General features: G+C 50.0%; 1 protein-coding gene across 1 annotated transcript in view; it reads left to right on the top strand.

The window, feature by feature from the left end:
• LOC144762273 (ATP-binding cassette sub-family C member 10-like) overlaps window positions 1-20,499 on the top strand; it is a 993,059-nt gene that overhangs the window by 819,863 nt on the left and 152,697 nt on the right. Inside the window, exon 17 of the mRNA XM_078647415.1 lies at window positions 12,823-12,983. Coding sequence (XP_078503541.1) covers window positions 12,823-12,983 — 161 coding nt within the window. The remainder of the gene's footprint in view (window positions 1-12,822; window positions 12,984-20,499) is intronic.

Genomic DNA, 20,499 nt, shown 5'->3' with positions numbered 1-20,499 from the left:
CTCGTCAGCTCGGCGGCTCGTGAGAGCCAATCTTTGTACTCTTAGGGGGGTGGGAGCGCACCAGACACGCCCCAACGTAATTACCTCTTGCATGATGGTTCATGTAGTTCATAATTTCTCGCTCAATTCAATTCAAAGTAATCATAGCCAGTGCTGTATTATTAGTTTCAATTCGTATCCCTAGACACGTGTTTCATGATTCCGCAATCGTCAGTAGGGAAAAAAGCAAAGTTCATAGGTTGCAGGGCGTGCTGCCTCATCTCTCAGGACCAGTTCTACTCACAGCATGAAGGCGCAGGCTCCCGAGCTCGTCAGCTCGGCGGCTCGTGAGAGCCAATCTTTGTACTCTTAGGGGTGTGAGAGCGCACCAGACACGCCCCAACGTAATTACCTCTTGCATGATGGTTCATGTAGTTCATAATTTCTCGCTCAATTCAATTCAAAGTGTTCATAGCCAGTGCTGTATTATTAGTTTCAATTTGCATCCCTAGACACGTGTTTCATGATTCCTCAATCGTCAGTAGGGAAAAAAGCAAAGTTCATAGGTTGCAGGGCGTGCTGCCTCATCTCTCAGGACCAGTTCCACTCACAGCATGAAGGCGCAGGCTCCCGAGCTCGTCAGCTCGGCGGCTCGTGAGAGCCAATCTTTGTACTCTTAGGGGGGTGGGAGCGCACCAGACACGCCCCAACTTAATTACCTCTTGCATGATGGTTCATGTAGTTCATAATTTCTCGCTCAATTCAATTCAAAGTGTTCATAGCCAGTGCTGTATTATTAGTTTCAATTCGTATCCCTAGACACGTGTTTCATGATTCCTCAATCTTCAGTAGGGAAAAAAGCAAAGTTCATAGGTTGCAGGGCGTGCTGCCTCATCTCTCAGGACCAGTTCCACTCACAGCATGAAGGCGCAGGCTCCCGAGCTCGTCAGCTCGGTGGCTCGTGAGAGCCAATCTTTGTACTCTTAGGGGGGTGGGAGCGCACCAGACACGCCCCAACGTAATTACCTCTTGCATGATGGTTCATGTAGTTCATAATTTCGCGCTCAATTCAATTCAAAGTGTTCATAGCCAGTGCTGTATTATTAGTTTCAATTCGTATCCCTAGACACGTGTTTCATGATTCCTCAATCGTCAGTAGGGAAAAAAGCAAAGTTCATAGGTTGCATGGCGTGCTGCCTCATCTCTCAGGACCAGTTCCACTCACAGCATGAAGGCACAGGCTCCCGAGCTCGTCAGCTCGGCGGCTCGTGAGAGCCAATCTTTGCACTCTTAGGGGGGTGGGAGCGCACCAGACACGCCCCAACATAATTACTTCTTGCATGATGGTTCATGTAGTTCATAATTTCTCGCTCAATTCAATTCAAAGTGTTCATAGCCAGTGCTGTAATATTAGTTTCAATTCGTATCCCTAGACACGTGTTTCATGATTCCTCAATCGTCAGTAGGGAAAAAAGCAAAGTTCATAGGTTGCAGGGCGTGCTGCCTCATCTCTCAGGACCAGTTCCACTCACAGCATGAAGGCGCAGGCTCCCGAGCTCGTCAGCTCGGCGGCTCGTGAGAGCCAATCTTTGTATTCTTAGGGGGGTGGGAGTGCACCAGACACGCCCCAACGTAATTACCTCTTGCATGATGGTTCATGTAGTTCATAATTTCTCGCTCAATTCAATTCAAAGTGTTCATAGCCAGTGCTGTATTATTAGTTTCAATTCGTATCCCTAGACACGTGTTTCATGATTCCTCAATCGTCAGTAGGGAAAAAAGCAAAGTTCATAGGTTGCAGGGCGTGCTGGCTCATCTCTCAGGACCAGTTCCACTCACAGCATGAAGGCGCAGGCTCCCGAGCTCGTCAGCTCGGCGGCTCGTGAGAGCCAATCTTTGTACTCTTAGGGGGGTGGGAGCGCACCAGACACGCCCCAACGTAATTACCTCTTGCATGATGGTCCATGTAGTTCATAATTTCTCGCTCAATTCAATTCAAAGTGTTCATAGCCAGTGCTGTATTATTAGTTTCAATTCGTATCCCTAGACACGTGTTTCATGATTCCTCAATCGTCAGTAGGGAAAAAAGCAAAGTTCATAGGTTGCAGGGCGTGCTGCCTCATCTCTCAGGACCAGTTCCACTCACAGCATGAAGGCGCAGGCTCCCGAGCTCGTCAGCTCGGCGGCTCGTGAGAGCCAATCTTTGTACTCTTAGGGGGATGGGAGCGCACCAGACACGCCCCAACGTAATTACCTCTTGCATGATGGTTCATGTAGTTCATAATTTCTCGCTCAATTCAATTCAAAGTGTTCATAGCCAGTGCTGTATTATTAGTTTCAATTCGTATCCCTAGACACGTGTTTCATGATTCCTCAATCGTCAGTAGGGAAAAAAGCAAAGTTCATAGGTTGCAGGGCGTGCTGCCTCATCTCTCAGGACCATTTCCACTCACAGCATGAAGGCCCAGGCTCCCGAGCTCGCCAGCTCGGCGGCTCGTGAGAGCCAATCTTTGTACTCTTATGGGGGTGGAAGCGCACCAGACACGCCCCAAAGTAATGACCTCTTGCATGATGGTTCATGTAGTTCATAATTTCTCGCTCAATTCAATTCAAAGTGTTCATAGCCAGTGCTGTATTATTAGTTTCAATTCGTATCCCTAGACACGTGTTTCATGATTCCTCAATCGTCAGTAGGGAAAAAAGCAAAGTTCATAGAGCTCTGGGAGACGCCCGTGTACACCGGGAGTGGTAATAGTCCTGAGAAGATGACGGTGGCATGTCAAGCAACCTCTGAAAATATTTTTTCCCTACTGATGAAGGTATTTAACCAGAAACACGTGTCTAGGGATATGATTTAAGAATATACGGGCACTGGCCACAAACTTTTTGAACATTTTGAGAACTTCGAACGAAAATACTGAACTAAAATGACCATGAGGCAATGGGGCAATCCGGCAAGGACATGTTCGCGGCTCTCCCAACCCCCTGTGTATTATATTAAATGGCTCCCGTGAGCCACGAGCTGACGAGCTCTGGTAGACGCCCGTGTACACCGGGAGTGGTAATAGTCCTGAGAAGATGACGGTGGCATGTCAAGCAACCTCTGAAAATATTTTTCCCTACTGATTAAGGTATTTAACCAGAAACACGTGTCTAGGGATATGATTTAAGAATATACGGGCACTGGCCACAAACTTTTTAACATTTTGAGAACTTCGAACGAAAATACTGAACTACAATGGCCATGAGACAATGGGGCAATCCGGCAAGGACATGTTCGCGGCTCTCCCAACCCCCTGTGTATTATATTAAATGGCTCCCGTGAGCCATGAGCTGACGAGCTCTGGGAGACGCCCGTGAACTCCGGCAGTGGTAATAGTCCTGAGAAGATGACGGTGGCATGTCAAGCAACCTCTGAAAATATTTTTCCCTACTGATGAAGGTATTTAACCAGAAACACGTGTGTAGGGATATGATTTAAGAATATACGGGCACTGGCCACGAACTTTTTGAACATTTTGAGAACTTCGAACGAAAATACTGAACTACAATGACCATGAGGCAATGGGGCAATCCGGCAAGGACATATTCGCGGATCTCCCAACCCCCTGTGTATTGCATTGCATTTAAGGAATCTCAATTTGAGATTCCTTAAATGCAAGTAATCGCAATTTTGCAAATTCTTAATTTGCGATTTTTGCATTTGGGATGATGCATCCCAAATGCAAAAATATCAGTCGCAAAGGGGCAGATTCTGAGAATCTGCCCCTTTGCGAGCAGATTTTCCCTTGCTGAATCTATGCCTAAGAATCCTTAAATATTCCTAAGTGCAAAATACCCTCATCTCGTGTGCGAGACCTTCAATATAGCGCTTACGGGAACCCTTGTTAAGCTTGAGATCTGCTGTCACTTCACTATGCAGTTTCCAGTATATAATTTTTAGGTTTATCGTTAAAGTCTAAACGAAAAATGTCACGACTGCAATTGCAAGTACGTAGATAGAGCAACAAGACCGGAATGTTACGCACTCCTAAAATTGGGGCACAAGTTGTCAGATAACGACTTTCACTTATTTGTATTAGAAGCATTATCCATAGCCTTACGAAGCGCATTTAGGGGAATATTATCAAGAATGGCAATAAAATTATCGCCGCTTTAGCGGCAGAAAACTGCTGCTAAAGCGGCGATAATGGGCTTGATAATATGCCCTGGAGAATTCCAATAGAAGCCCATGTTCACACCAGAACATGGACTTCTATTGGAATTCTCAAGGGCATATTATCAAACCCATTATCGCCGCTTTAGCATCAGTTTTCTGCCACTAAAGCGGCGATAATTTTTTATTTTTTTTTATTTTTATTTTTGTTGCAAAACACATGTAATATAAAGAAACACCACCAGTCACTTGAACATATACAATCAGTAGGCGCCCAGGAGGCACGTTAGATGCTGAGTCAGGATATATTCCGATCCTCGAGTGCCGTGTGGATCTGCGGCAAATTAAGTGACTTGATGAACGGCAGTATATATACATTATAAAAGATACCGGTTGCATTTTCAGGTTTTTTGACGTGGTTTGCATTTAAACAACTTAAACAAGAAAAACTGCACACATAGCTCTACATGTTGGTGAGGTAGTACCTCCTGTAACCCGCACCCCAGTCCATAGCAAGGAACGTGTCAAGCGATCCCATGCCCCCTGCCCCACCCCCTCTCCGCACCCCATCCCCCTTCATGCAAGTCCAACTCTCACCCACGTAAAGCATCCAACAGTCATTCGTACATTCAATCAGAGGTCCCCCTCACTCTCAGATCCGTCGAGATCATCCTCCTCTAGTGGTTCGCATATGTCCCCTCTGTAGGAGTTCCACGTTTGCCATACCCCATTCCATTTGCGCGGGTTACTCCTCAGCTTATACACTGCCCTCTCAGTCAGCATGAGTATGTCCATGTTTCTGATCCATTGGGCCAGCGTGGGCAGGTCAGCCGATCCCCATTTCTGCGCTATGTCTCGTTTTGCCGTCACCAACCCCACCGTCACCCATGTTCTTGCATAAAAGGTGAGGTCAGTCGGCCCCCAGACATTCAACAGGCATAACCGCGGGTCCATAGCAAGGGTGGTGTGTAGCGTCTGGGCTATGGTGCGCAACACTCTTTGCCAGTAACTAACCAGCCGCGGACAGCTCCAAATCGTATGTAGAAACGAACCTTCTTCCCCGCAGCCCCTAAGGCAGTAAGGATGCTCAGCCCTGTGCAGCTTGTGCAGTGTCGTGCGAGTGTAGTAGATCCGGTGTAGGATTTTCAACTGCACAAGACGGAATTTAGAAGAAATGCCTGCTTCGCGCGGGGACGCCAATGCTGCGTTCCATTCAGTTTCGTCCAGATCCCCCACCTCCACCATCCACTTGTCCTTCAGTCTCCCCAGTGGGTCAGGTATGTTGTTGAGTAATTTACGGTATGTTATCGAAGTCGCCCCCTCCTGCAAGTAGTCTGTGAGCAAACGGTCTTCTAGGGGGGAGGATTCAGGTTGGGATGTGTCATGCGGGATCGCTGCTCGCAGGGCATGTCTGATCTGAATGTACCTGTACAGTTCTGTGTCCCTCAACTCATATTGTGCCTGTAGGGTTGCAAATGATATCACACCATCGCCCTCCCACATATCCCCCACTGTCGAAATACCGATATTGTCCCACTGTTCAAAGCCCTTATAGCGCCGCAAGTGACCCAACGCCTTCGCGTCCCATAAAGGGGTAAGTTTAGTGATGATTCCGTCCCATTTCAACTTCACCTGTGCCTTGTACCAGAGACGCACTGTGTGTTTCGTAGGCCCCGTCAGCTTCGCCGCAGCACCACGGTGATACAGTGGGGTCAACAGACTGTTCGTTCCCAATTGTTCCCTGTCCGCCCTAAACGCCGGGTCCTCCTGCGGGGCGTGTAACCACTGGTTAATAATTTTCAGCTGGGCCGCCCAATAGTATAGTTGTATGTTGGGTAGCGCAATGCCTCCGTCGTACCATCCCCTGTTTAATTTAGTGTGGGCGATCCTAGCTGGTTGGCTGCCCCAGAGCAGGCCTGAGATCTGCGCCGTTATTTTCTGTAGGAAGCTATCTGGCACTAAATAGGGAGCATTTTCTAGGACATAGAGGATGCGCGGCAGGGCTATCATTTTGAAGAGTGCTGCTCTTCCTAGTAACGTCAGGGGGAGTTTTTTCCAATACTGTACATCACCACGGAAGCGTAGTAAAGGAGGCTGCAAATTTAGTCGTGTGAATTCCGCCTCATCCCGGGTGATATGAATCCCCAAATACTTAAAGGACGTGTGTGCCAGGGCCAACGGACAGGAGTCCGGGAGCGGCGGGAGCGGCCCCCTCAGCTCAAAAATTATGGACTTCGCCCAGTTGATAGTGTAACCCGAGATCCGCCCATGTGCAGTACAGAGGGCCAGGAGGTTAGGGAGACTTTCTTCCAGGTCCGTGAGGTAAATGAGCATATCGTCCGCGTAGAGGGACACTCTATCTTCCCAGTGCGGGGCCCACTGAATACCTTTCAGGAGTTGTGTGGTGCGAATCGTAACTGCCAACGGTTCCAAGACCAAAGCGAAAAGGAGGGGCGAGAGCGGACACCCCTGCCTAGTGCCACGGCCCAGAGAGATAATCCTAGAAGTGTGGCCATTCGCCACCACTCTTGCCATGGGGTCCCTGTACAGCATACGTATCCAGGAGATAAAAACTGGGCCAAACCCCATGCGCGCGAGCACCGCAAAAAGATAGTTCCACTCCACCATGTCGAACGCCATCTTGGCGTCCAGTGAAAGGATCGCGGCCGGACGTTGTAGCTGAGGGATGCGTGCCACCACCCCATGTACCCTGCGGAGATTCAAGGCAGTACTACGATGTGGCATGAAGCCGGATTGGTCCGGGTGAATTAGTTGAGGTAGGCACGGCAGGAGCCTGCTCGCCAATACCTTAGCGATAACCTTGGCCTCTGGGTTCAGTAAGGAAATCGGTCTGTATGACGAGCAATCGCCGGGGGGTTTACCTGGTTTCGGTATGGCAACGATGGACGCCATCCGTTGATCCGGTGGCATTCTACCCTGCACTCTAGATTCTTCGTACATGTGAAGTAGGGGCGTGCTTAGGAATTCGGACTCAGTCTTAAACCATTCGATGGGGATCCCGGTGGGGCCCATTGCCTTACCTGGGTGGAGGGCGCCAATAGCCAGCTGAACCTCTTCTATCGTCAGTGGCGCATCTATGTCTGTCGACGTCTCCGCCGTCAACTCCCGCAGGGGGACGTGCTCGAGGGCAACCCTGACCTCGTCCTCCCCCACCACAGTCTCAGGAGTGTACACCCCTTCAAAATAGTCCGCAAGGACTTCCACGATCTCGTCCGGGCGCGTATGAACGTTACCACGCGGGTCAGTAAGTTGAAGGATGTTACTTCCTCCCCCATGCCTCTTGTCTAACCACGCCAGAAGCTTGCTGGCTTTGTCTCCAATATCGTAGACCCTGTGTTGCGTAGCCGCAATGTCCGACACCGTAACCTTCCTTAAGTGGTCAGTGAGACGGCGTTGATGGACCTGGAGCTCATGGAGCGTGTCCTCTGAAGGGTCAGCCTCATGAGCGGTATTGGCCCTTTCAAGGTTCAACTCTAAAGCAAGGGCCTCGCGTCTGTGCGCCTGTTTATGGTTCGCAATCACGGCAATGGCCTGACCCCTAAAAACGGTCTTGTACGCTTCCCATAACGTAGAGGGGGAGTCCACCGAGGAACGGTTTTCCTCAAAGTAGAGCCGCGTAGCCTTCTTCAGGTCTTTAGTGATTCGGGGAACTTTAAGATAGCCAGGGAAGATCGGGAATACCCTATGTTGTTTCGTGTGCGTGGTGGTAATTGTCAAGGTGAGTGGTGAGTGATCCGATATGCCCCGGGAGTGAATAGTCGCCTCGCCTACAGTAAGATGCCCGTTGGACAATGTAAAGAAATAATCTATCCTTGAAAGGCTATTGTGTGTGGCCGAATAGTAGGAATATTGTCGCTGGTTAGGGTGCAGCGTGCGCCAGATGTCCACCAACCCCTGAGCATCCAAATAGGTCTGTAGTCTACTAGGCCCTTCTGCGTGCGCGCGCGCGGGGAAGCGGTCCAGGGTATCCGTGAGTGCCATGTTAAAGTCCCCTCCCACGAGGAGGTCCCCGTCAGGGAGCGTCAGCAAAAAGTTCCCCAAATCTGGCAGTGCCTCAGAGTGCAGCGCTGGTGGTATGTATACAGAAACTACGTTTATCAGTTTACCCTCCCACTGACCGTGAACTGCAGCAAAGCGACCATGAGTATCGGTGGCTGTGGACTTTACAATAAATTGTGATGATTTTTTCCGCAGGATACCCGTGCCGCGGGATCCCGAAGTAAATTCAGCGTGGACTATCATGTGGTAACCTCTCCTATCTAGGGCCTTCGTGGCCGCCCCAGTCAAGTGTGTTTCCTGCAGGAGAATAAGAGCAGGTCCCTGTCTTCTAATCCCCTGCAGCACCAATCCCCTCTTAATCCTATCTCCCAGACCTCTGACGTTCCATGACATTACAAGCAACGGGTTCGGTGTGGTGCGTCTATCCCTTACAGCCATAAGAAAAAACAGTGATCATCCCCCGGACCCCCCCGCCGCTGGCGAGGCATCTCGTGGAGGCCAGTGTAATGCCGGCGGGACCATGTCCAATAAATCATACTCCCAGTGTCCCTACTAGACCAGATTGCCTCAGCTGCGGGAAACATGTCCATAGATCTATGTGTGCTTAAAACAAAAACCTGCAGGACCAACAGGACCCATGCCTCAAACTTACCCAACTCCCGGTCCACCCCCCACCCTGCCCCCCTGCTGCACGGACTCAGAACTGCCCGCCCCCCCAACTGAGCAGAGTGCATATCCCCATCCCAAACCAGTGTACTTGCGCGTTGGGGTGAGGGACTCTCCGTCGCCGGCAGTCTCTCAGTCACACCCTCGGAGGCCCTTCACCCAGTGTCCAGTGGCGGAAAGCGCTTACGTATCAAAAAGTTCACCGGTGCACAGTGAATAACAAGCGGTCAGTGTTCCTCGGTTTCTTCCCTGCCACCCTCAGCACCTCCTGAATCACCGGTGACCGGTCCATCACCCGAGGCCCGGGAGTCCTGGCGGTGTTCTTCAGCTCGGTCTTTCTTCGGACGATTCGGCCGGTGCTGGTTCCGACCCGGTCTCCAACCTTCCAGCCACTCCAGCACGGATTCAGGGTTGTCGAAGAACCACGTTTTGTTCTCCGCCACCACCCGTAGTCTCGCAGGAAAGAGCATCGAATATGGCAGTTCCCTAGATCTCAGTTCTTTTTTCACCTCAAAAAATGTTCGCCGCCGACGGGCGACCTCCGCAGTGTAGTCGGGGAAGATGGCGACTGTAGCGTTTTGAAGTTTCAGAGGAGGGGAGGTCCTGGCCGCCTGCAAGACCGCGTCCCGGTCCCGGAAATTGAACAAGCGTGCCACTATAGGTCGTGGGGAAGCCCCTGGTTTTGGCTGACCTCCCGGGACCCGATGTGCCCGCTCCACCGAAAAGAATTTCGACAGCCCCTTCGGTTTAAGTTCCTCCGTTATCAGGTTCTCCACAAAAAGATCCATGGCCTGTACACCTTCCGTCTCCGGCACACCTATAAGGCGGATGTTGTTGCGCCTCGAGCGTCCCTCTTGCTCATCCAGCTTCTCCCGGAGCAGTCTATTGTCCTGCGCCATCTTCCCCATTTCCCGCTGAAGTTCCGAAACGTCCTCCACAAGAGACTTGGTAACCACCTCCATGTGTTTCACTTTGTCTGACATCTTGTGGAGGTCTGCCCTCAGGAGGGAGACGTCTGTTGAAATGGCGCCTACGGTAGTTTGTAGCTGGGCCAGGGCGAGCATAACATCATCCAAAGTTGCTTTTTTGCCTGTGTCGGGTGATTTGCCACCGTGCTCCTTTCCCATGGGGGAGACGGCGTGCTTGTCCGAGGCATAGCGCTCAATGCGGGTCTGCGTGGAACCACTCTTAGCGCCTCTCCCCGCCATGCCGTGAAGTGTCCCGCTTCTCGTGCCCCTACGCCCCAGGATACGTGGAGTGGTGGGGACCCCTTTCCAGTTCAACCCTCTCAGCGAGCAGGCCTTAGCTTAGCAGTCCGGAGGGCCAGAGGTGGTCATGCAGCGCGGGGCGCTCTCGTACTCCCGCTAGGCAGAAGATGGCGGACGTCCTCTCTGTCCCCGGCTCCCCAGGTCCCGGTGCCTCTAATAGCTCCTTCGAAGACGGTCTGTGCGCCAGATAGCGCTTCTCTAATTACCGCTCCTCTGGGCCGCCCGGGTCCTCACCTCCGACCGGTCAGTTGTCTGCCAATCACCGGCGCCAGCACCTCGCGGGCACTTCCGGCCGCGGTCCCCGGGCCAGCTCTCACTTCCTGCCGGATGCACAGCCAGGAGAGGTCCCGGCTCAGGAGACGGTGAAAGGCCAGTCTGCGGCCCCGGCGAATCTCGGGCATCCGACGTCGGATCTCGCCGCCGCTTGTCTCAGCGCTCCCCGCCCGGTCCTGGGATCCGGTACCTGCCTGAAGGGCTTATGGAAAGATCGGATTGTGTTGCGGATTGATGGAGAGACTGCGTCAGCCGCGGAGCTTGTCCCTTATGCTGCCGCCATGATCGGCTGCTAGCCACGCCCCTCAGCGGCGATAATTTTTAACGCCGTTCTTGATAATATGCCCCTTGACTTTTATTGTTTCTTCTCCATAACCTTGCATTTGAAAAGTGTGCATAAGTGTCCTCGAGTTATGTGACATATTGGACGCCAATCCTTCATTGTGATAGTTCTAGTCACGAAGAAAACTCAAAACTACAAGTTTCAGAATTCAATGAGAAATACAGGGCCGGGTCAAGAATTAGCCCTGAGGAAAAGTTAGGGGGCTGCATGTGCTTGCTAAAGCTGACCAACTAATTTAACAAACATGCAAAGCAGGAAAAAAATTGTAATCACCTCTTTGCCAAACTATATTCGCCAAATTGATTCAGAGTCACTATTTAGTAAAGCTGTAGACACCTGGCTCTTTAGCCTAGGTGAATGTTCTTGGGGTTTGTCTTTGCCGGTCATTTTTTCGTGCCGCCTACTGCTAGAGCGCCGGGACACCCCTGGTTGAGGTAGCTGTTTGCCCTTTATAAAAGTTGGTATTATTATTATTATTATTATTATAATTATTATTATTATATTATGGTTGATGTCGTTTGAAACAGGATTTAATCCAAGAACATAGCCCCTGACAGGTCGCTGATTATTTTGAAGCAGTGTGACCTTTTGTTAACGTTTAGAAGGCAGTGCTAATTAGAAATGTCGGTAGTAATTGCTTGCTTGTGATAGCTCCGTTCAGAGAGACTGGCAGCAACGGTGCATCTAACTTAGATATCAAACAGCCACGGCTGCAGGGCACTTCAGTAAATCGGAAGCCATGCCAAGTAGCGATCAAGGTTTCGTGCTAAGAGCCTGATCGAGTATTCACAATCACAAGAAGTGTAGCTGTACTTTCCACTGAGTCATAGAATGCCAGAAGCCTGGTTACAACTAGAGATGTGCAACCACACACATCCTCAGATTAGAAAACAAACTATGCCACGCCCCCGACAAACCACTGCGATCTTGGGGGATAGTTTAAAAAGGAAAAAGGGCTGTCATTTATACCCCAATAGTCCCTCTCGTCATTGCGTATACCTGTGTTTGAGTGCTGTTTATTTGGCCCCATTTATATCTGGTTGAACCACGTCTCCTGGATGCCCAGCGTATGCAACAGGCCTGCCTCCAAAGAACATATAAAGAACCATAGCAGAATCAGACTGTACGTAGTCCCTACTGCGTGGGAGGAATGGAAGAGAAAAGGAGGGAGAAAGAGGCAGGATTGATCACTAGTAAAAAATTATTTTTTAAAGGACACTGAAACAAACAAATAAAAAGCAGGGGGATGGTTTTAAGCCCACAGGAGAAGTATACTAAAGTATACAAGAAGTTGTACGCTTACGCTCGACCTAAAAAAGACGTGCCTCTGGAGTAAAATCACGTTGCCATTCGCATCATAACAAGGGATGAAGTGGATACTAACCACCCTCACTCAAGTTAAAGTTTCAATGTGAGTCATCCTTCACTCCTCCACCCCTTCAAAAGAGTTCCTATCTTATCATAAACAGTACAGCAAAAGTGGAATAACTCCATATTATCTGCAGATTGACAGGTGCTCTGGAAAAAAAACATTCGGCAGGCCAGAAAAAATATACAATAAGGGCAGCAGGGCATTTCCAAGCAATGCAGAGGACTTTGTCCTAGCATTAACTTCCCATAGTAATCCTCCCTTTTGCACAGAGTTCTGTGGCTTTGCATCTGGTTCAAACTAGTGGATTATAGGGTTGAATAAGAGCCATTGCATACCTTCTACAACCTTTCTACTCCTCCTCTGGGGATGTATGTCATGACAACGCGGGCTTTACCCCACGCTGCCATTACGACGCATCCATTACAACGCAAGTCGTTACAACGACTTGTGCCGTAGGCGCTGGATTGTGGAATAGTTTAATTTTCTATTCCAACTCCAGCAGTAGGGAAGGTGTTGGAATAGAAAATAAAACTATTCCTTTACCAAGAGCGCCCTCCAGCGCAAGCCGTTGTAACGACTTGCGTTGTGATGGCAGCGTCGTAATGGCAGCGCGGGGTAAAGCACGCGTTGTCATGGCTATTTACCCTCCTCTGGTGTACATTTCTTCCTCTAGTTTTTTTTACAAGTGTTTATACTGTCACTTTTGACATTACTAAGGTCTTTGTCTCTCTCTTCGCTTCTACAGGACTGGTAAGCCTGGTGCTCCTGTACGTTCTCACTCTCAATAGTCTGCTGTCAGATCTCATCTTCTACTTCACACTTACGGAGACGATGATGGTGAGCGTGGAGCGAGTTAAGGAGTACTCCACCGAGATCCCCCAAGAGTCTGAGGAGGATCCCCTGCAGGTAACATTGTGCTTGCCCTGATGACTACTGTGTGGCTTGTGAATCAATCACTCTAACCCCATTGGTCAACATGCTTGCATTTGAAAAGACAATGACTGCTTCAGGTGACGTGGAAAATAAAGAGAAAGGGGGCAGCTGAATCCTGACAAAGCTGAGAGAGAGGACATTATGAAAATCTTTGAGTAGGACCTGAGAACAGGAAGCAGGTTATAGAGCCCTGAGAAAAAGATAAAATGAACAGTGATCTAGGAATACTTTAGTCAGACCCTAAGCCTGAGAAGAGGATGCCTGTGCCTAGTACCATAGAAATAGTCAAGGCAGGATCTGAGATGAGGAAACAAAGAGTCAGCCATCAGAGTACTTAGAGCAGGCCCTGAGACAAGAATTACGTTTAGATAATGTCCTAAAATACCTGAGCAGGCCCTGAGAATAGAAGGTACAGAAAGTAGAGATGCCCACATTCACTGAGCAGGCTTAGCAAAGAAGCAGAGATGAAAGGTATGAAAAGTAGAGTGGCTAGACTGTTTATAGTATACCGATCAAGCCCTTTAAAATGTGGGCACATTTTTACATCACAGGAGATTATTAGTCCAGATAGGCGTGAGGATTGAAGCAGAGCACAGATTCATAGGAATACCCCGGCAAGGTGCCTAGAAGAATATAACTGAGTATGAAGCTGTTAACTGATACTAAAACATAAGGGTAGTAAAAGAAACATCACACCATCTTTGATTTTTGATGGCATCAAAGGGGCAGGAAGTGACATCATACCACTATTGATCCTTCTAGCACTAATTACACCACATGGTCATGGACTATGTTTGTATTCAGCAGATTGCGGGAGTATAATAAAGTCTGTTGATGACAAAAAAAAGATTATTTTCCAGACAAGCGGGCTTGACAAATGTATACAAGGTCTTTAAAGAGGGATCATACAAGGACACTATTGATGGCCCAAGAGGAGTTTCCATCCACACTGCAGCTAAGGGGGGGTGTCTCCTGGTCCTCAGTTTCCAATAGGTTTTTATACCATATAGAGATTTCCTTATTGATTGGAAGGATAGATTGCCACAAACCTTCAATCTCTCTATTCCCTCTGACCTCCCCCTTTTCTACCTCGTACCATGATATTAACTGTAAATATTTGAATCTAGAGAACCCTGGCCCGATCTTTGCCCTCAGGTACTCCCACGGATGTATCCCCCCGGAGTCTAGCAGTTCGGTCCAGACAGTGATGCCTGCCCTTCTAATAGGCAACGCCAAACTGTCCATTAGGCAGTCCGGTGTTCCCGGTGCATCCCAGATGGGGGCACTGTTCGAATAGTATCCAATGCCCCAGCTACGTCTGAGCCTATACCATAGCTCCAAGGCCGCCCTCAAAACCTTCAGGCATACCCGCTTGAAGAATCTTGGTGATCCAAACTTATATAGAAAAGCCTCGCCGTCTCCTCCTCCCTCCACTCGTGCCATTTCACACAACAACCTGCCCCAGGCTGACTCCTCTGGTTTCACAAGTAGCATCCGTATGTTTTTAAACTGGAATGCTGCTGCGTATAACCTTACATCGGGGAGGGCAAGCCCGCCTTTCTTTAATCTGCGTCTACTTTTTTTCCACGCCAGACGAACACCTTTGTTGCCCCAGACAAAACTCCCAATCTTGCTCTGTACCTTCATTAGGCTTTTATTCGAGAATGTTAATGGTATGGAAGAGAAAAGGTAAGACAGCTTAGGTAGAATGACCATCTTTACCAAGTTGGTTTTTCCGTAGATAGTTAAGGGAAGGTTCCTCCATCTACTAAAGAGGCCGTCAAATTCCTTTATAACCCTGTTTAGATTAAGCTCAGGTATCTTCTCCAATTCCTTTACTACATAAATCCCCAGGTATCTCAGCACAACACTAACTCTCCCCGGCCACTCCAGATTCCAACACATCACCTCTGTCTTGGTTTTATTGACAAGAAACCCGGATAGGGACCCAAACTCGCACATAAGCTCCTCCGCCCTCGGGATTGCTGTCTCTGAGTCACTTGTGTACAGTATTAGGTCGTTGGCATAGAGAGCTATTTTGGAGCTGTATTGTTCTGATCTAAAAGGATAGTTTGAATCGTCCAGTCTCAACGTCTGTGCCAATGGTTCCATATATATATTAAATAAAATAGGAGAGATCAGACACCACTGCCTGGTTCCTCTCTGGATATTGAAGCTTGTCGTAAGGAGCCCATTTAGCAGAATTCGAGCGGAGGCACCCTTGTAACAGTTCTGCAAGGTTCGTATAAAAATCGGGCCAAACCCCATAGGCCTCAGGACCTCCCAGAGGTACACCCAGCAGACTCTAACAAAAGCCTTGGCCACGTCTAAAGCAACGACGGCCAAGGGTTCTGTCCTCTGAATGGCCAGATCTATATTACCAATCAAGAGCTGCGACTGTTCCTGAATGTATCTCCCTGCGACAAACCCTTTCTGATCCGGATGTATTAGCCTCGGGATCAGTTTTGCCAAAATGCCCATAAAGATCTTATAATCGACGTTCAGCAGGGAGATTGGACGATAGGAGTCTGCCTTTTTCAGATCTTTGCCAGTTTTTAAAATCAGAACTATTGTTGCCTCCTTCCAGGTATTAGGAACCTTCCCAGTTAGGCTTTAGACTGAGTTAAAGGTGACCCCCAGTACGTCTATCAACTCCTCTTTAAGGAGTTTATAGATTTCGCTTGGGAGTGAATCCGAGCCTGCAACTTTTTTGTTCTTTGATTTTTTAATCTGATCTGCTATCTCCTCTAATGTGAAAGGAGCCTCTAATTTGTTCTTACTTTCTTCTGCGAGCACGGGGAGATGTTTATTCCTAATAAATGACTGAATAGAGCTCGGTAGAGGAGCCAAATCCTCTCTATACAGTTCCGAGAAGATGGAGAGGAGACAGGACTGCATATCCTCGATCTTATGGCCGTGTTGATGGGTAGGAGCATCAGATTTAAGCATAAGATGGAGATCAGTTAGCTCCTGCCGGTCTTTCTGGGCTCCATTGTCGGCTGGGTCCTCTAGATGTAAATTAAGGTCTCCAACCAACATTAGTTTAGGATAACGCAGAGCCGCTTGCACCATATGTTCAATTAGACTAAGGGCAAAATCAGCTTGGGGACCGGGTGGGCGATAAATGAGGTAACCCTTTAGACAACAGTCTGCTGAGGCTGATATGGAGAAGAGCCCAGATTCGCAATCCTTAATTTCAGTGGATTCTAAGGTACACTGGATAGACTTTTTGTGTATAATAGCTATTCCCCCGCCCCTCATCCTCATTCGGTCAACCCTAATGATGCCATAGTGATGAGTATATCGGGAGCAGACTCCTCATTCAGCCATGTTTCTGTTAGAAAAAGCACGTCTGGATGGGCGTCCTCTATAAAATCATAAACTTAAAGTTTATGTTTCGGCAGTGACCGACAGTTTATAAGGCACAGTCTAGGGGTTTGCCTCCTTTATGTTCAGTTGATGCACTAATGTATACTGGCAGTGACTGCACTTCTGACACTGATTTCTAAGCAGTATACTGTGTTTGCACTGCTTCATGATCGAGGGGCATAAGGCCAAGAGTGATTCAAAGGAATACGTATAGACTCCCCCTAACCGGCCAGGGGTTCTGGCCCCAGGCCCCGGTCGGTCACGGACACGCGCAGACGGGCTTGCCTTTGGCGTGCCGGCGGCGCGCCCGCTGCGTGGACGCTCGGGAATGTGCCCTTTATGGCCTTGCCTCCCCTGCGACTAGCCCGCTGACCTGCCCCGCACCGAACCGGAAGTGTGGCTCAAGTCTTCCCTGTCCTCCACGCAACGGCACTAACTGCTGCGTCGGACCGGGAAGGGAAGGCAGGAAGAACAGAGCTCCACACCCCAGGTAGGAAAACAGGCCCCTCAGAAGTTATTTTAAAAAACAGCAGCAATGCAATTTAAACAGCTTTAAAAGCAAAATAAAATTGGGAGTAATTACTTCAGCAAAGCGGGGGAAAGCAACCTCTCTCACCGGTTACCCCTGCAGCAGCTCACCTGTTCAGGCATGAGCCCTTTTTGGCCTTGCCATATGTTGTGTGCACCAAACATCCTCCCTCACCTCATCCAGTCCCTCATGGCTTCAGCTTCTTATGTACCAGCTCCCGGGGCAGCGGCAGAGTTGAATGATTCATCACAGTGTCTAGGACGCAATTAAAATCTCCCCAAGCATCAGGGCCCCCTCTAACAAGTGACTCAGTTGAGTTATTTGAGAGCTCAGGCAAGTGGCATAGTCTAGGTTTGGGGCATATATGCTTCCCTGCATGCTTCCCTGCACCACCAACCTACCACCCAGCTGATCCTCTACAAAAACATATCTCCCTTACTTGTCAATTTTGACTATTGTGCCACGAAGGGGACCCCTGCTCTTACCCAAATAAGCACCATGCGCTCAGTATGTATGGAGTATGTAGTTGCGCATATCTACTCTAGTGTAGTGGGTCTCTCGTAACATAGCTATGTGTACTCCCTGCCTTTTGAGGTACATGTGTATTTTGTGTTGCTGAGATGCTGCCCTTATCCCCCAAATATTCCATATCATTAGTTTAACCCCTTCGACACTCATATGAGGCACAGTGGAGCTGTGCTCATGACGAGCTGAGCTCGTCATAACAGCCGTGGAACGGCCACGCGGGCTAATTCCCCTCCTGTGCGGGGCGTTCCATTGAGTGGGTGGAGTCATGATGAGCTCAGCTCGTCATGAGCACAGCTCCACTGTACAGCATGACGAGCTGAGCTCGTTACGATCACCGCGCGCTGCCCACCTCCCCCCCGCACTGCGGGGGAATTAGCCCCACGTGATAGGGGCTAAATTCATGCAAGGAGTGTGTCATGGTGGCCATCTCTACCTGTGTCCACCCGAGACACAAAAAATGAAATCCGAACTAAACATGAACAAATGCACCAAGTCCCCAACCTCAGAGCAGCCCAGCAACGACGAGGAACCTAAACAGGACAAACTAACAATACAGTCCCAACTAAAAAGACCTTCCATTCGAAGATTATGAGATAAGAGGTGAGGGCTGGCTCAAAGCCCAGTCAGTCTCCATCTTACTGCACCGGCCTCCATGCCATGCTCCCACTGCAGTCTCTGGGCAGCGATGACACCCACAGCGCCCTAGACACCTCTCTGTCTCTGCTGGATGATCTTGTCTGACTTCTGCGAAGTGATATCCAGTGGATTGCTCTCTGCCTGATCCGGCCCTTCGAATTCCATCCTCTCTGAGCCATGTACCAAGGCTGATTCCTCCTCTGCTTCTGTACCCCTGCCACCTGTAGAGCCACCTTGTCCCAATCCATTTGTGCTCTGGTGGGTTTGACCAGTGTTCCACATCGTGGGGCCCCTAGTGAACGCCGCCTGTTTTTCCGTTGCTTCCCTCCACACAGACCAGCCTGCGAGGGTCTTTTTGTGCCGGCTCTGTACTCCTCCATCCAGGGCCATGCTACCTTGGGGTCCGGGCAGAACCACCATCCTCAAGGATTTTTATTTTTAATGGGAACAGGAGGGAGTAGTAGCGCAGGCCTTCTTCCCTCAGTGTCCTCTTAACTTCCAGGAAAGAGTCCCTTTTTGCCCGTACTGCAGCTGCATAGTCAGGGAACAGAGAATCTTGGCTATTTCCCACTCCAAAGGGGCTGCCTACTGGAGCAGCTGCAGAAGTGTACCGCAGTCCTTATAATACAGCAATTTTGCAATTAACAGCCTGGGTGGCCTGCCCGGGCCCAGCGGCCAGCCCAGGATCCTATTTACCCTCTCAAGTGCAAGTGTTGGTTCGGGCCATCAAGTCCTGCCACCATGTCTGAGCCCTCACTGCCCTCGGAGAGGCCCACTGCGCAAACGTTGTTCCGTCTGTTACAGCTTTCTGCGTCCTCTTCTCATTGCTCTAGCGTGTTCACCCGTTCAGTAAAGCCCTTCAGTTGGACACTCATGTTTTCCTGTGCCGGCTGTAGTTTGGATAGGACCATCTCTGAATCTTTACCTCTGTCCACTAGTTTACAGCGGTCTGCTCACAACAGGCCCAGTTCTATTACCACTGTTCTTTTTTTTTAATTGGAGTGTGGTCTTCGCATCGACGATGGCTCTGAGGATTTTGTCCAGTATGTCCCTTTAGGTATTGGAACTGTGTCTCTCGCAGTCCCTTCACCCGTCGGGTCTTTCTCTCCCTCTCGTGACTCTGGAGAAGGGCTCTGTGACTTAGACCATGGCTTGACTATCTTTACCCATTAATGCTGGATGTGGTCAGCTCACTGGTTGTCAGCAAGATCCTCGCCGGGTTGACACTGTTAACACAGTGTAGTATGCCGCTACTCTCCATTCAGGGGCCACTTAGCTGCTGATCCCCACAGACGGACAGTCTCCCAACACAAAGGCCAGGCATAGTCACTTGCTCCCCCTGGGTTGCACGGTCTCTGCTTATAAGTCTACCTGGAGGCTCTCAGGGCCTTTCGGTAGATTTGGGACCCCAATATGCCAGGCCATGGCTCCTGGGCACATAGCCAGGCCTCCCGTCTCCTCAATAGGCGCCAGGTCCTATAGCAAAGCCTGGACCTCTTGCATTTGCTAGGGCCTGGACAGCAGGGTCCCCACATGCTTTCAGCCCCTTCTTGGGGTAGGGGGCAAGAGGGGCAGCAATCACTCTGTTTGCTGTACTCTCCCCCAGCAGGAATGCTCGCCCATAGTGCCACACTATTATCTCCTCACTAGGGGTCACCCAGACCCCTGCCATCACTGACACTATGCTTCCTGGCGTCAGCTGGTGTATCACCGTATGCCCGAGGTCTTCATTGTCTCCCCTGGGTTCTAGGAAGCCTGCCGCTCTGCTGGGTCAACACGACTTTCCCTGGTCCTTCGTGTAAGCAAGTGTCTTTATGTTCCTGCTCAGGTCTCAGGATGGATTCCTTTCTTCCCCAAGGGCCTGCCACTACAGGTTTGCTGTCAGGCCTTTATGGCCAATCAGTAGCAATTGGGCGTGACTTGCACAGTTCACCATCACCCCTCGGGCCTTCCCGTTGCATATGTCTCAAGGCCGGGCTCCTGCAGCTGGCCGGTGCCCAGGGTCGACATATTTACTTTTGGGCAGTGTGGCTGCCGTGCTTCACACCATCCTCAGTCCTGCACTGCGGCCGCAGCCAGGCGTGCTCTCATTGCCCTCCACTTCAGTCCAGTGTCTCCCCAATCGCTGCGTCCCACCTGCACCGCACCAGGAGGCTGCTCAGCTCCAGCAGCTCTGGCCTCGATTTTCCAGGTGCTCCGGTCCTCTTCACGCCGTTCGGTTCCTCCTGGTCCCCGCTCCTCCAACGCCACCACAGGTCAGTTCCATGAGACCTGCAGGGCACCCAGACACTAATTCCAGGGCAGGGAGCGTTGATGAACTCGGAGGGCGCACCATTAGCTCAGGATCATGACAGATGGTGCAGAGCAGTGAGCTTAGGCGTCTGCCATGTTGGCCCACGTGGCCACCCCCCTCTGTTGTTACATATA

Source organism: Lissotriton helveticus, chromosome 6 (assembly GCF_964261635.1).
Source record: "Lissotriton helveticus chromosome 6, aLisHel1.1, whole genome shotgun sequence".
Taxonomy (NCBI): domain Eukaryota; kingdom Metazoa; phylum Chordata; class Amphibia; order Caudata; family Salamandridae; genus Lissotriton; species Lissotriton helveticus.
Note: the sequence above shows the minus strand (reverse complement) of the source record. Positions and strands in the feature narration are given on the sequence as shown.